We start from the raw sequence: 17,319 nt of genomic DNA, 5'->3' as shown, positions 1-17,319 counted from the left end.
TGGCAGGTTGCTCGCCACAGTGGCTTCTGCTGTTCATTCAGAAATAAATCCGCCAAGACAAAGGCTTTTACATTCCCATTATTGGCAATAGCAGCAGCATTACACATTCACCTTGGTGCCATTTTAATACTGTATTACTTGTTTTTTTTTGTCATGCCATCCGATGAGATGATATGAAGTTGAAGCCCATTTGACATTTTTCGGACATTTTTCTGCATTCCTCCAGCACTTTTATTTTTGTTTTGTTTTCTTGCCCCCAATTCTTTAAATTATCTCTTTCAATTTATGAATATATGCAACCTACTAATGTCTTTTGTCTATACATTAGGAGATCAAGGAAATTGTGTTGTTGCACATGTATTACATGTATTATGATGACATTATTCCAATATACCCATCCCTTTATATGGATGTCGTTGCTGCAGAGTTGGGTTTGTTTGGAAAAGGCCGACATAGTTGTTCAATGTTGTTAGCTATCATGATCTTTCTGATTGCTTATTGTTTACATCGTCCAGAACCACTTTGAGATTCTACTGGAAATTAAGTGACAAGTATCCACAGCTCTTCTGGCAGTGAAAGTTTCTTCTTGGCCGTTTCACACAACATACAGGATGAGAATTAAATTACATCTTTGGTCCTGTTCAAAGTCATCAAGCCTACAGTATATCTTAATCCAGACTTGGTATGCATTGATAGCCATAGAACTTCAGATGTGAAGGCACTGTCATGTCAATGCAATATCTAGGCTGGCTGGATATAATACTATTATTAAGTAGATGGAGGCGGTAGCTGGGGTCAGAAAATAGAGGGATGTCCAGTCATCTCTGAGGGAAAGATGAGCTCATGGACTTTGGCTTCCCTTTACTGTTATTTGGTGCCTGCTTTCCACATTCTATGACATCCACTCCAGGGGTTTTCTTTGAAATAAGTGGAGTGGCTTTGGTTAGCCTATTGCAGTGGGACAAGGGGATGGCCATGATTCCTATCCCTGTTATCAGCCAAACTGAGATCAGTCTCAATCCTTCAAAGACAGATAGGCTAAAGTGTTGTCTGGCACACCTCTTTAGACTTTAGATTACCCAGTGTGACAGATTGGACAATGTTTACATTTACTGTGCTCCTATTAGTCTGCTGGCATAGTATTTACAAATGCTATTGTGTACATCGCATAGTACTGATGTTGGATTCCGTGGTGGCCTTCAAGGAATCCTGCTTTGTTTATTGTGTGGTGTATTACAGTACATCCTGTTGAGTGTCTGAAGCATTAGCAGGGTTGTATTTATGTGTGGTCAATTTCCTGTAGTGGTTTGCCTTTGTTGCAGAATCTTATAGAATGATGCTACGAGATGAGACCTTAGCCAAACAAGTAGCTCTCTATAATTAAGAAAGCAGTATATTTCCCTAAATGGCATATTGGCATTGCAGTAATTTTAAAATGAGATCATTGTTCATTAACAAATGATGCTCCCCTTCATTCTGACAGGTGTGCCTAATGAAAAGAGAAGTCTGCCGCAATCATCCTTGATTTAAGTGCTGAAAAATCTTTAATGATGTCCTTATCAATGAATCCCCTGCATGTCAAAAGAAACTGCGTGCTCAAAATAGGAAATATACTGTGCAGCCATAAAGATAACGGATGGTGACATTTCAAATGATTCAATGAAAATGTTGATTTAAATCTGAATGCACCGTCTAAACCAAGCCCTGTCTGATGCTGTTGAAAATGGCTGGGTGGAGTTTTTTCTTTCTCGACTCTTAACTGCTCTAAATTCACATTACGTCATTCGCCATCTCCTGTCATCTGAAGGTTGCTCTGCTTTGCCGGTTTTTTGTATCTGTATGAGGTTTTGGCAAATGGGTCAAGAAAACCATCCCATTATTAAATGTCCTGTGAGCAAATCAATAATGGAATTATTTTATTTTATGTACTCTTGTCGCTAATTATGTCTATTAAATAAAAAGATTTAATTGCACAAATCGATAAATTTAGCATGTATACATTATTTCACAAAGCCTGCCGGCTATCAAGTGTTACACAATTCAATTAAGGTGCGCATTTACCTGACCAGATTGTAGGCTGTGCAACCCATTCCAGTGGAAAAATGTATATTTCCACCAAGGTATTTTTGAGACAATAAGTGTGTTTGGACATGTAACATGTCCTTGTGAAACAGTTCTGAGATGAGTTTCAAAGAAAAGTCTATTTCTGAAACTGGCACACAAGAATAAAAGGTTAAAATGGGCAAAACGACTGGATGATTTATGTTCAATAAGGCCTTTTTGGGTTTTTTTGCCAGCTGTTTCTTTTTGGCCAAAATTGAACTTTAGAAATGCCAGTGTACATCATAGTGTAGCAACTGAAAGATATATTGTTTAGCTTCTTTAAACGGCAAAATAGTTTTCAGCAATTCTTAATATACTGGTGGTGGTTTCTCAAGTACCAAATTAGCACATTAACATGATTACTTCAGGATGAGGTAACACCGTGTGTAGTCAGTGGTGTCGTGCTTGCTGAAAATGAGGCTTTGCAGTAATATGTAAAGTTTGCATTTAAAAAAGTTTCAGCAATAGTAATTAGGATTATCTTGACTCTACTTTTAATCAATTTAATGCTATCTTGGTGAATGAAAGTATCACTTTCAAAAACAGAATTTCTCAGTCATTCCAAACATTTGAAAGGTAGTGTGTTTATGTATATATTGTACGTATATGAGAGATATAAACCACAACATTCTGTGCATATGTACCAGAATGATAGTTCGACAGGGTGCTTAATGGCCCTTGGCTTTCGGCCGTGCTGTCATGCCGCTTGTTGTTGTCTATGCACAGCATGTCATGGTTTATATCACTTATACCATGGCTACAACTAAAACGGATTAAAAAATGATTGAGATGTTTTGCTAGTTTTGCATTGCAACATAGATTGCATAAGTTCCATGCCTGCATGTTATCAGGGGTGTCTGCCTTGTGTCCCATCATTCAGCTTTCATTAGGGAATGTGTCCCATCACCATCGCTTTCATCCGAGGGAATTACCGGAAAGTTCCACGGTAACACTAGTAACCGGAAAGCCTTTGGTCAATACGTCAACATCCAATTATCACATTGGGAGCAGCGGGGGTGGGAGGGGGGGGTGTGTGGGATATGCAGATAATGAAGTGACCCAAGAGGGGTTAAATATTTCTCTGGCTACTTGGAGGTCTTCTGCACAGTGTTTGACCTGCGCGTGTAACTGAATCACGGTGGAGTCTGCGATGAAGCCCCCCTGCCTCCAGCCTCTCGGACAGAAGTGCTTAACCCCCCAGTGTCACATTCCCACCCTGTCGGCATAGTTCCAGGTAATCTTAGGCTCCCTTACGTCCCCTGTTTAACCTGACACCCAGTACGTGGCCCAACCATCAGTTTGATATTTAGTCTGAGTCGTTCAAAAGCAAATTTGCTGTGGGTCAATTCCTTAAAACAATAGGGAAATTTGTTCTTATGTGATGAAAATACGTTAGTCTGATATTGTATTTATCCTGGTAAGAGTAATTCTTAAAATAATAGCATTATTGATATTTAACTTTCTTGCATTTCCATTTTAGCACGTCTTTTCACTGAATCAGCCAGCGGCTGGTGAAGGATATATTGATTCCCATCCTGAAGTGAATTGGAACTTTGAACACAATTCAGAAAGTCACTTAGAAGTCTTTGTTTGTCTCTCCGCTCTTTGTGTTTCTCCGTCCACCCCACCCCCCCTGCCCCTGAGAGGCGGGCCGGGGGGGCTCTCTCCTGGGGGGCGAGACGTCGAGGGTGGGCGACGCAGGCCAGGTTGTGTGGGCACTGTGCCTGGCTTTCCCACACGTCTCTGTCAGTGTGGCTGAACCCTGACCTGCCGGGACCAGGTTCGGTGGGGTGAGAGGGTAATTCAGCGCCCCTGCCCTATTCAGCGCAGGGCTCTCTTTGAGGAAAGGCCCTCCAATTGTGGTCACCCCCCTTTGTCTCGCAGACAGGGTGGAAGGCTGGCCGGCGCAGACCACGACAGGATTTCCGAACTCCAGTCACGTGATGTGCCATTCTGCTGCTGAGTCATGGGAGATCAAACGCTGGGAATTACACTTCTTTCCCAATCAGAAAAAGAGAAAGAAAGGGCTGAAGACATGGGAAGAATTAAGAATGACAACAAAATTAATCAGAATACTTTAAACGATTCCAGCATAAGTCAATGCTGCAGCCTGGGATAAATAAAAAAACAGTTAATATAGTAGTAGTGTAGTGTAGTGTTAATATTTAAATTGTGTGCAAATGGTATGACACAGATGATAGGGCTGGAGTGGGCTGAACATGCAGTATCATAGCCACATAGCACCGTCCCCCTCATACTGTCAAACTGACCATGATCTATAAGTTAGAGGCTGTAGGTATTTATCGTTATCTATGTTAATTTGCGGTAGATTTTTGTGCAATCGCGGCAGCTTGGAAACATTTTTTTGCATACTCAATCCTCGGCTATCCTGAGGAACCTTTCTGTGTTCTGCACTTTGTACACAACACTGCAGACTCTGTCAAGTTAGGAAAAAAGACATCCAGAGATTACTGAGAGAAAAAAAAAAAAAAAAAAAAACACATTCAAAGAATCTAACAAGTAGAAAAACATGAGAAACCTTGGCTTTCAAACACGGGTCTCGGGAGAGAGTGCACAGATACTGCGTATGTTTTAAATCTCTTTCAGATGGACTCTTTGATTGCGGGGAACGCAGTGTGTGCAGAAGTGGGCTTTGCAGCGTGCCAGCGGGTCACCTGTCAGTGCTGGGGGAGGCTGAGTTCCCCTGTGTGGGCCAGGCCGCGGAGGGAGGCGACCTGGGGAAGGTGCTCCTGCACTTGGCCCGCTGGAGAGACGCGGGCAGCCTGCCAGCTCCCCCATTCAAGTTGTGAGACCAGATGTTAGCTGTCAGGGAGCCCGCAGACCCTAATAAATTGAGTTACTGTAAATCTGTAGTAAGGCCAAGCAAACACCGTTTCGCCCTTTACCTCCCTGGTCGCTTCAGTAAACGTCAGCGTGAGTGCAGGGGTTACGGCCCAGTCGTTGACCCTGACATTTGTTCTCAGCGCTACAAAGGGGGCTCGGCCCCCGCGTCTGGCGAACGGCCACCGCAGCGGCCTAGCGCCAACGCCACCCGCAGTCCCGCGCCGTAAGTCTTCCCCGGGAGAGCGCGGCCATGACTTCATCGCTCCTCGTGCCGCGGAACGCCGCGGCCGCCCGGCCTTGATCTTCCTCGGAGCGCTAACCTGAACCGAAGTGGTCACATGATCTAAGTGTAAAGGAACAACGTGCGTCACTTTGATTCTCATTGCGGCAAATCAACTGTGTCACAACAGTCATTTTAATACAACTTTTATCACTTTTTTTATCATTTCAAGCTGAAATGCGCTCTGGATCGAGATGTATTTCTGATCTGAGCTTTAAATGAGCAATACTTTCTCTGAACCAAATGGTGAGAAAGGAAAACCAATGGGACTGCCAAAGTGCATGGGTCTTCCAAAGCACACGCCATGGCATTGGCCCACTGGTCTCTTGTTGCTCGTTCCACCTTCATAATGAAATAAAGGTCATTATCCCATTGGCACTGTGGCAGCGCCATCTTCACTGTGTGAAGCCATGTAAGGGTGTATGGAAAGAGCATTATCAGGGTCTGGCTTAAGTGCAATAACATGGCTGATCGGAGCACATGCAGAATGTCTGCTTGAACGTCCCAGTGCCGTCTCGGGTAGATTTATGGAGCCCCAGAGGACGCTGTGATCTGGCAGTGGTCCTCTGTCTTTGAGGAGAATGTATGAAGTGAATCGCTTTGAACCTGCTTGTTGTTCTTTGGGGAGATCTCTTCCAATTTTAAAATGCTGGACAGTAAATCTACGGCCAGCGTAGTCTCGCTTTAACTCTTAATTTGAGGCTTGGCCAGGGGCTGGTAGGTATTATTGATCTTGGCTGGGGCTGTTTGGTTTCAAAGAACCATGACGGCTTCCCCTCCTGACCCCCCAGACAGGCCCTCGGGAACGTGCCACCTGCGATGATTACTCAATATAAGTGAAGCCAGGAGGGCACCTGCTGTCCGTAGATCTGGAACATGTTTATAGTAGAGCTGCTCCACTGTATTTACGTTTGGAGCATGTCTGTAGTAGAGCTGCTCCACTGTATTTACGTTTGGAGCATGTCTGTAGTACAGCTGCCCAACTCTACTTACGTTTGGAGCATGTCTGTAGTAGAGCTGCTCCACTGTATTTACGTTTGGAGCATGTTTGTAGTAGAGTGCTCCACTGTACTTACGTGTGGAGCATGTCTGTAGTAGAGCTGCTCCACTGTACTTATCTTTGGAGCATGTCTGTTGTAGAGCTGCTCCACTGTATGTAAAACCTGCACACATACCGGCTCTCTTTGGATAAGATTGGACACCCGTGTTAAAAATGTGTGGGACAGGAATCTTAACCTTGCCCTCACGTTCAGATCCTGCCTTGGTATGAGGAACTGGGGTGAAGGACATGAATGGTTTGTTAAAACATTTGTTTTGGATTAACAGTTAGTCACCAAAGTGATTCATGTTAATTATCCCTGAAACCTCATAATGAGGCGGCACGGATGGTGCAGTGGGTAGCATTGCCGCCTCACAGCAAGGAGGTCCTGGGTTCAAATCCCCGTCAGCCGGGGCCTCTCTGTGTGGAGTTTGCAGGTTCTCCCCATGTCTGCGTGGGTTTCCTCCGGGTACTCCGGTTTCCTCCCACAGTCCAAAGACATGCAGGTTAGGCTGATTGGAGAGTCTAAATTGCCCATAGGTATGAGTGTGTGTGCCCTGCGATGGACTGGCGACCTGTCCAGGGTGTATTCCTGCCTTTCGCCCAATGTATGCTGGGATAGGCTCCAGCCCCCCTGCGACCCTGTTCAGGATAAGCGGGTTAGGATAATGAATGAATGAACCTCATAATGAATCTGTTTGGACAGTTGGAAAACAAGTCAGGTGCAACCTTTATGCCTCCTAAAGGTGCTGTACATTTGGGAAAATAGCAAATAAACTAGTGTTATACTAGTCAGGTTCTCTACATTTGAAGACTGAAATTTGCCTTGCCTTTACAGACAGTTGGATTTCTTGCTAATCAGATATTTTAAAGGGCTTTGGAAGATTGCATTTGTCTTCTTCGAATGCTTGCATGCTGATAACTTCAGTCTCTTTTGGTTTGGAAATAACAAATGAAAGAGGATCAATTTCATGGTAAGTGCTTTTCATGTTATTTAAACACTATCTTTTCTGGTGTGTAGCAGACCATTTTACAAGTGACCGATAGCTCTACAGGGCAGCTTTTCAGACAGAGTAATTGGTTGTCTCTGATATTTGAGCTGATGTAAGGTACTTTCAGTCATTAGCTGCACTCGGTGCCTTTTGCATGCCAGGGCTTCCTCAGCTGTAAGTACCATGAAGCTAACTGTGCAAGGCCTTTTGGGAGACAAAAGGCTGCAGTATGAAAACTCAGCCAGAGGTGTCTGATCCTGCATAAATTAATAACAAATAATACTGTCTGTGTATGCCAGTAACTTGGCAGTCATCTTTCTTCTAGAATTCCAGCATTCAGAGTGTCTGCCTAGGCTTGTATCAGTGTTCTTCATTGTGGTGTATTGTACTTGATGGAATTTTTGAAGCACAAGTGATGTTTGTTTTTAATATGAACATTTCAAAGTGTTTGTTTGTAATGAAAGCATGCCATATTTACATTTATCCAACTCTGTAGATAACTCACTCTGAGAGAATAGATACTGTGGCCTGTCATCGCCTGCCCCAGCCAACAGGTGGAGCCTGCGATGAGATGCAGAGTCTCTCAATTACAGAGCTTTGCAACTGGCACATGAAAGCATTATAAGCAATTGGAACAGAATGGAAACGGACTTCTCCTCAGATAGAAAACAACACACACATTGTTGCTATTTACTGTTTGTTTCAAGAGGCATGGAGAAATTTAGCAATTATTTCTCAGCATGTTAGAGTATTGCTCTCTTTCAGGATACAAAAATCACAGAGCAATTTATTAGGTAGACCTGTACACCAGTTTGTCAATGCAAATATTTAATCAGCCAGTCATGTGGCAGCAACTAAATGCATAAAAGCATGCAGAAGCGGTCAAGAGGTTCAGCTGTTGTTCAGACCAAATGTTTGGCCGTGGAATGATTGTTGGTGGCAGACAGGGTAGTTTGAATATCTCAGAATAACTGCTGATCTTCTGGGATTTTCACACACATGAGTCTCTAGAGTTTGCAAAGAATGGTGCAAAAAAAAAAATGAAAACAGTGAGCAGCAGTTCTGCAGACAGAAACGCCTTGTTAATGAGAGACGTCAGAGGAGAAGTCGAAGCCAGACTGGTCAAAGCTGACAGGAAGGTGACAGTAATGCAAATAACCACACATTACAACAGTGGTATGCAGAAGAGCATTTCTGAACACGCAACGCATCATGAATCTAAATGGATAGGCTGCAGCAGCAGAATTTGAAAAAATTCTAATAAATACGTACTAAAGCGCTCGTTGAGTGTATCTTGGGAGGTGAGAAATGTGCTCTACTGACCTCAGCTGGTCTGAACATTGCACGCTGGTGTTCCCAGCACATGTAAAGGTAATGTTTCTGGCCTAAGCAGCTGTGCCCTCTCTGCGCACTCCCCTCTCACTGAGTACAGATGTGCAGAAATGGTAGGCACATCTGCATTCTGCTGTATCAGCTGGCCCTGTCTAAAGAAGTGGAGTCATGCCTGTGCTATCCTTAAAATGGCTCCTGTATATGTAATCCCACAATTTATAATTTAATTCCTAATAAACCTTCCACGTTAGCCTGCAGAGAAAATAAGTCTGAATTCGTACAGTAAATAAGGTAATAATAATAATAATAAATAAATGCTAACTCTTGCTCCCTAGCTCTCTGAAGCAGGATGTGTAATTGCATAGTGTGGCCCCAGACAGAGAAATCTTAATCAGCATTTTTGGCATGCACTTGGCGCTTGGCTAAAAGGAGCCTTTGTTTTATGATCTTTTTATTTATTTATTCATTTACTTGGGTGGATCCAAAATGGGTGGATTAGTTCTTGCTGTTATGGGTCATTTTCATATATCAGTGGAAACCCCTTAGTGTTTGGAACATTGTGTCTCCCCCCCCCCCCCCCATTCCCAACTCCTGAAGACGGAGGTGTGATCTGATAGGGAATCAGAATGTTGTGTTTGAGGATATTGTTCCGACAAGCCCAGGTTACCATGCTTGACAGAACGATCTAGGAGCAGATCGTGCCAATCAACTGCTGAACACTCCACAGGATGTGGGGTAAAAGGTTTTCGTCTTTCTTTGTTTAGTGTGACTTTACTTGTCGCTGTGGTGCCTTTTTACCAGTTGTCAGTATTTGAAACATACTGAATAAGAACCTGCAGTGTCTCACTGCACAAACACCGCCCGGAAGACTAAGACTAAGGCCTAAAAAGGGAATGCTTTACAAAGGTAGTAAGTATGTTGGCCAGCAGCATTGGGGGGTCAGCTCATGGCTGGTTAGGTGGCCACATCTCTCATTTCAGTGAGACCCCATGTTTGCATTAAAGAATCATAATTTCAGTATTGCTCAGTAAAACAAGCGGGTTTATGATTTCAGCTTTAAATGAGCAATACAGCACACAACACGTGGATCATAAGGCTGCAGTGTGTGATAGGTAGGTTGATCAGGATGTGCGCGTGTGTGTGAGAGGTGCTATATTACACAGCGCAGAGGCCAGCGCTCAGTGTTGTCCGTATCAGCACACCTTTCACAGACCTAATCGGCTTTCTCCGCTGAATAACTACAGGCGCTGGGTCTGAATGACCTGGAAAAGGCTAGACGGAGTGACCCAGTGGTCATCTGAAGCCATCTGGCTGCATCCTGTGGGGACTGACTAATTCCACATGCAGCTCTTAAACAAGTCGAATCATGCTTAAGAGTTAATCCCAGAGAAAGTGCTATCTCCTGGTTTGTATGTGTGAGATACGTATAATATTACTACAGAAAAGGCTAGTAGATGAACACTAAGGCGACAAGCTACTTGCTAATTGCTGTTTTATGATTAGTTCCCAGAGCACCGGAAAAAGAAACCAAATGATTTATTTATTTTTTTGAGTTAAAACCTTTAGCCTGCAGGCGCAGGCTGTTATGTTTCAATAATAATGAGAGGCATGAACATTAACTCTCGCTGAAGAGAGATGGTGGCGATAAAGTTCTGAGAACAGTTACTTTGACTCAACCATGACAGCCAACAAAGTGTTTGTTCAGAGTGCCAAATTAAAGCATTCTGTCTTGAAAATGATTTGATTTGTAAGCATGAAAAAAAAGGCAGTCTCTTCTCGTTCATGTATTAAATAAGTACTATAGATGTACCATATATGGATTTCCTGAGCACTGCCAGCCTTGTGGTGTGGCGGTCTCGTCAGTGCGAGGTGTACAGCACGTTAATGGGGTGTGTACAGAAAGGATGTTTGTAGTTACTCTGTTTAGGCTGGTTGACATTGCATGCCCTGAATCTTCCAGAAGAGGGCCTAAGACATGCATGCTGCACGTATGGGAAGGTTAATGTTTCCCCAAATAGATTTAGCTTATATTGTTCAGGTTTTTCTTTTTTCAAAAAATCCGGATTTATTATGCTGATGTGATTTAATCTACTTTAGAGATCCTGTTACACCATTGTGATCAAGTCAAACTTCCTTGAGAAGACATTGCATGCTGCCTTTGTGAAATCGTGACTGTTCTAAATTGCTGCTGTGTTAAATCATCTATGTCGGGGTGTATATTGTGCAGGGCACCTTCTAAGAAATAATTAGCTTTTTCTTCAGACATCATGTTCCTTCATATATCAGATGGCAACTCCAGTCTGGCAGTACAACTGAACCCGATTTGCACCGTTTAAGACACTGCATAGTACAATATGTTATGGGAAAGAAATGAATCTAGCAGTCTGTGGGATGTTCATCTTACATTTCTGAAGTGAAGATAACGCAGCTTTGAGACATGTGACATCTTCTCAGATGTGTATGGTCACAGGGAAGAGGATTTCATTGTGTATTGTGCTGTTCCCTTCCTTTCAAATGAATTCACTGTGCTTGACTTGCTCATGTTGTAGTAGACTTAAGATAATACCTCAAATAATCAATCACAATCTTGCATGAACTATTACAGTGCCTGCATCTTATGTGAACATACCATTGTTTTGGATCAGGTATATGGCATGTGCACATCTTATACACAATGTATACACAATGCTTTATCATCTTTGCTTTTACATTCTTTAGCACCATGACATTTGATCATTTTATTTTACTTTTTATGTCTTCATAGGTTTTATTTTTTGAAATGCATTCATCTGTTGTATATCAAGGGGAAGCTATACAATGCCTCAAAATGATGGTTACATTTATTTTTGTTTTCTGAGCTATATAGTGCAGCACACCTGGCTGCTTTATTTTTAAACTGCATCTCCACTGGACTGACGTCTTCAGAGTTCTTGATCGGATAGATTATTTCTTATCTATGAATATATTTAACTGACAGCTTGGCTTAAATCCATAGGTAAAAGGTAGTCAAGTTTAGTTGTGACAAAAAGGCTAATTAAAAAATGTTGTGCATGTGTGCATCTTTGAGTGTGTTTCCAGCCAGACCTCAAGGATGTGTCCATAACAGCCAGATTTGGTGATAGTAGTTCTTCTTCATGGCTGCTAAATGTCAAAGGTGAAAGTTCTCTGTCAGAGCCCAGAGTCAAAGGTGAAACTCTCCATAAATCTAGAACATTTTGGGAAGGTATGGTGAAATATAGAAACAGCCATGGTGATGCTTGGCCTCCTGAAATCTGGGTTGCGTTTAGCTCTGTTCAAAGTCAAAGGTCAAGGTTGTCCAATGACTATTTTGGCCTCTGCCCATTAGGTATTTAAATTCCTTAAGACTTTTTAACAGGCCTTGCATTCCCATGTTTTCTTCTGACTGTTTCCTCAAAAATAATTGAAAAGAATTGACCAATTTTCTGGAAACTGAGTTTCATTTTGTGTACTGCAATAGATCTTGTGCTAGCCAGGGATGTTCATCTCTAGATCATTTTCATTTTAGTACTCCTTCAGCACTAAACTAGAACATTTGTGTTGCTTCCCTGTGCAAAGTCAAATCTGTGACTCATGATTAGCTTGTTTTCAAACTTGTGTGGTCCTTGAGGATGTGACACAGTGAGTAACCTTTTGGACAACAGGAGACTGGATTTTTGCTGATTTCCTAACACCCTAAATTTTCCAGATCATATCAGTGAAAAGCCTCTTTCCAATTTGTTTTATTTTTCTTTCCTTCCACTTCGCAGACTCTTGATTCTGTTTCTACAACTTTGCCAATTCACTCTTCCCTATAGAGTGCTGTAAAATAGTTTTGTAAGTATTGGTAGTAATCTGTTACAGTGGCAAGAACATTTTGATTGTTATTACTGTGGGTAATTTTGTTCATTCATAAAACATTGGGCCTCATGCAAGAAGATATTTGTACTCTTATCATAAATTTCTCGTACTTTTTTCAAACAAAGGGCTGATGTTTGCCATGTTGGATTCACCAAACGCACCTACCAAAATGAAGATGTACTGTAGGTGGGTTCCATCAAATAGATGGCCAATGGCATTACAAGAACAAGGGATGACTGATACCGGATTGGGTACACTGCGGTTCCTTACTTTTTGACAAAACATAATAAAATGGCGGACCTTTGATAAACTTTGTCTTTTTTCTCCTAAACAATTCACTGAAATATGTTTCTGAAGATGCAGTTGCTGATTCTTGATTCATATTTGATCTGCGATGCTTAGTTTGAAAGTTTGATCCGAGTTTGGTGTGCCAGGTGAGCTGCTCTGACATCCATTGCAGGGCTCTTGTTTACTTGACTCATACGACAGGTTGGGACCAAATGTTGTACCTAATGAAAAATTCTAAATTAGAGATAGTTGGTGAATGCGGCAAGTTCTCTTGAATCACTTGTTTTAAGAGACTTAAGCGATTTAAAAACAAATCCATTTGTACAAGGTCTTGCATGAGGCTCATTGAGCTTACTGCTACTACTACTACTATATTATCTGGTCTTCTTTGATACATTTTATTTTAAGTGCACCTTTTTTTGTGTGTGGATGTGTGTACATATGTGTGTGTCTGTGAGTGAACTGTCAGTGTGCAATATTACAGATCACACAACATAGGTGAAAAATCCAGTTCCTAAATACAAATAATTGATTTGTTATTCCTTGCAGTAAGCCAGTGTTTTAGCACCTCCGTGTGAGACTTCAAAGGACAGTCAAGTAGCTATACAGTACATGGGGACCTGTGAAATCATGTCTAGCATTTTTGAGAACTATTGTTCTTTCTTCTTTTTTTTTTTTTACAATTTAATTGGAACTCAGAGTTAAATCCTCTCCAATCATTACTGTTTTCCCTTTAGTCTGTTGGGACATTGTTGTCAATTTTTTTTAAATCTTCAAAAACAAACAAACAAACAATGTGTTATACATTTATATAATATAACATTATATAATGGGCTTTTTTAAATCATTTCTAGCGTAGTTGTTGTTTATGACAAATTTGTTGTGTGGCATGTGACATAATAATTTTCTACTTACTATGATGACAGCTTAATGAGTATAGCAATTGACATAAACTAGCGAATAATTAAGATGATTTATAACAGACTATATTGTTTAATAACATTGTTTTCATAGATTTACAGAACATCTATGTGCACAGTATATGTTATACATCTGAGTAACCAGAGTACAACTTTTAAGTGCTACTGCAAGAAATCCAAACCCCCATATAGCCTTGAAATAGCTCAGATTATCCATATTCATTAATTCATTTATTTACCCATTGTGGAATTTAGCTTTCATCTGCCTTTCATGTAGCATATGTTTTCCTCTCTTAATACCAAACTGTGTATACATTTATTTATTTTAGGATTAGGGTAGTGGGTGTGCTCTTGCCACTGTTTCCCTCTCTTAAAGTGTGTGAATATTTTTCTCATATGTCCCCATTGAGTTCAGCGTTTTTGCTAAGCATTTCCAGTGTCTTTGAGCATCTCATAACGATTGTTTATTGTGTATGGGAAACTAATTGGAGCGGCAGGTCACTTCTCCACTCTCCTTTCATGATGTTTCCGTTTGACAGTTTGAGGCCTTTGGTCTCTGGGGCTGTCAATTCCATTCCACTTCCCAAGCTAGTGATCCATCACCAAACCTCTAGAGCAGACGAGATCTGCCAAGCATGTCACCAAATAAAACAACATACTGGCTCCTTCATTTTTATCAGGAGGGACGTGTATTTGGACAGGAGTGGGGGCTCGGAGAAAGAAGGTTTGGAAAGAGCATGGGCATTGTTCCTATTTATTTTTTCCCCTCTCTACCCTTTTTCTAGATCAAGAAGTATTTTGAATTGGAACCTCTGGCACGAGGGAAGAGTTGGATACTAGAAGCCAGTTCAGTGGACAACATGGAGGCTGTGAGGGAAAGCTTCAGTCAGCTGATCGGCTTGCTGGAAGATAAAGACGTGGAACCAGGAAGGATATGAATGCGGTGAATAGAGACTACAGCCCAAACACAAACTGTTAGAAAACAGCTGGTATCTCACTGTATCTGTGCTGTTCCTGATGATGGGGATCAATCAAAATGGATCTCAATATCTGAAAAAATGACTATTACAGCAGAAAACGCAGACAGTCAATGGCCATATGGCACCGTAAAGGAAGGCCACGAATATCAGTTCAGTCATCTCGATATGATGAAAATGATAAGAAAATAAAAGTTGTTAATATCAAAACAATATATGTATATATTGTTTACTCCTGTGTGCCATTTTAAAAACATGGTTTAATTGAAATGTAGAGCATTTTTGGGAGTAAATGTGTCTTGAGTACCTGTGTAGTTGCGTATTGCTACTGAACACTATTTTTAAAAGCATATGCTTGATATTTAGAATGACTGGAAAGCATGGTTGTCAGACATATCCTGGGAACATGACCTGTTTTAGTGACACACATTTGTAGTCGAAAGCCTTAAGTAACAGGATCGTTTTTCTTTTGTTTGTTTTTTAAACCATCAAATATTTTAAGTGTTTTTGCATATCTATCACCTAATCTAGTTAATTTCTGCAAGTGCGTCAGGACTGTAATGGTGGGATCGAAAGCTGTCCAGAAATTGATAGACAACTTGAATTAAGGAAAGCTAGTTTGTTAGAGTAAAATGCATGTTCTAGCGCTCAACAAAGAGCATAACAGCATCATCTCTGATCCTTTAGAGGCTTTTATTCTCTCTAAAGGGACATTATCTTAAATTGACAGAAGTTTCCTAGAACTATGAATTGTCTTTTCTTCTGGAAAGAATAATCAATCACAGACCAAAAGCAATACAGGCCTCTGTTATCTTTCACTTTCAATTTGAGCCTATTTTCATTAATGCTGGTGGTCTCAGAGCTCACACAGTCATGTCAGTATCAAGCAAAGTAAATAATGCTTAAATGTATTAGTCAAAAGACAAAGCACATCATGGTGAATTTAGTCTGTAGTGTTAGGTGGATATAAGCCTGCACATCCTCAGTCTATAAGAATCTATACACATGTTTATGTACAATAAGTACAGTCTTTACAAGCACTTAAGCTTGTAAAGATATTTTATTCTGGCTCAAGTGTTTAGATAAGTATGTAATATTTGTTATCTAGGATTTGGTTGCGGCGCTTTATGTTGTTGTCGTTCTTGTTGTGGTGATTGCTTTTGAATGTTAAACACCCCTGTACTTGTAAACAAAAAAGAAATGAGGCTGTCTGTTGCATATCTCTTCATGTGGAATGCAAACACTATCAATCAGCAGCCATGACAGTTGTGCCTGAACAGTGGCCATCTGACGCTTCATTTCTTCCAACTGTTTGATAAGAACCCTTTTCGCCCACCACTTCTCCCCCAGTGCTCATACCCGTACACTCCAACTTCTGACATTGTAATAGTGAAACTCAATCAGCAGCTAACATTACGACGTTCAACTCTCAAGGTCCCACTACGTGTCCCAAAGTGCTTAGCGCAAAGGAAAAAAGTTTTATCATACTCTCACTTCTTTTTTAAGAGTATACTTGGTGCATTTTGTTGTATTTATAGAATCAACCAAATTTTTATACCCTATTAGCCAATTCAGCTGCCTTTTTTTGTAATTCATTTATAATAGCAAGGAATTTGTACATTTATTACAGGTAGTCTTGTTAGTGGACTAGGCATATGCCTGTGTTTGTACTGGAATATTCTATATTTAGCAGTTAATTTTGGTGGGTCATTCACAAGTTCTGCTGTGTATATGTGTAATTTATACATGATTCCCACTGTCCAACAATGACAATAAAGGCTGAATGAAGAATCTGTATTTTGTGGACTGATTATAATTTTTTAGATGTTTTATTTACTGTATTTCCATACTATTTCACAGTTTATGAAAAAAATAATTCTAAACATATGTTGATAGCTACTGTAAAATAAATTTCATAACATTTTAAGAATCAATGTAAAATATCCCAAAGGCTTGATTCTGTATTTTACTGTAGCTTGCTTTTGTGATGTTAATTAGCAGGGAAAATTCTGGACAGTAATTTCTTGTATTTTTTAGACCATCTAAGTAAGAGTTGTTTAGCTTTTGTGTTTGTTGACATGTTCAGTATGTTATCTTGATGGCATTTTAATAAGACTCAGACCATCACAAGAATGAAAGTAGGAAGATGAATATGATCGAACAGGACCCTTGAGACAAGAAGGTACAGTGTTTCTGAAGTATTTTTCTCAACCGGGATCAGAACGTCTACTCTGCCAGTTGTAATATCTAAATTGTTTCAACTGACCCTATTTCTAATTGTGTGATAAAGCAGGATGGCTTTATAAAGCAATAAAGCATTGTTATGTATGTGTGGTAGTGTACTCCTGTTTTAGTCAAAATGGCATCTAACACAGGGCATTTGTAAAATAATTATGTATAATTTATGTATAAATAATTTGTACTAATTGCCTACTAATATGAAAACTTATTTCAAAATAAAATGGCAGTTCATAATGAGTCAGCAGGGTAATTTGAGAAGTGTCTTTTTTCAGACTTGAGGCATCCACAGTTGGAAAACAGTACTGAAATCCAATCATCCAAGAACTTATTCAATCATAAAATTTGGAGAATTAAAGTGAAGCAAAGTTTCACTGAAATGAGTCTACAATGGCGGAAGGGTGATGGAGGTGAGAAGATAAACAGCTGGACTCCTGATCCTGCTGCT

General features: G+C 40.6%; 1 protein-coding gene across 3 annotated transcripts in view; it reads left to right on the top strand.

The window, feature by feature from the left end:
* Positions 1-16,430, top strand: part of arl15b (ADP-ribosylation factor-like 15b) — a 98,115-nt gene extending 81,685 nt beyond the window's left edge. For 2 of the 3 annotated variants that reach the window (XM_061263089.1, XM_061263088.1), the window contains one exon: positions 14,442-16,430. In XM_061263089.1, the coding sequence (XP_061119073.1) occupies positions 14,442-14,594 (153 nt within the window). In that variant the 3' untranslated portion in view covers positions 14,595-16,430. Of the gene's footprint in view, positions 1-1,483; positions 1,757-14,441 lie in introns of those variants that run through there. The other variant, XM_061263090.1, reaches the window with a different exon arrangement.
* The last annotated feature ends 889 nt before the right edge of the window (positions 16,431-17,319 follow it).

The sequence above is a fragment of the Conger conger genome, chromosome 12 (assembly GCF_963514075.1).
Source record: "Conger conger chromosome 12, fConCon1.1, whole genome shotgun sequence".
NCBI classification, from domain to species: Eukaryota; Metazoa; Chordata; class Actinopteri; order Anguilliformes; family Congridae; genus Conger; species Conger conger.
Note: the sequence above shows the minus strand (reverse complement) of the source record. Positions and strands in the feature narration are given on the sequence as shown.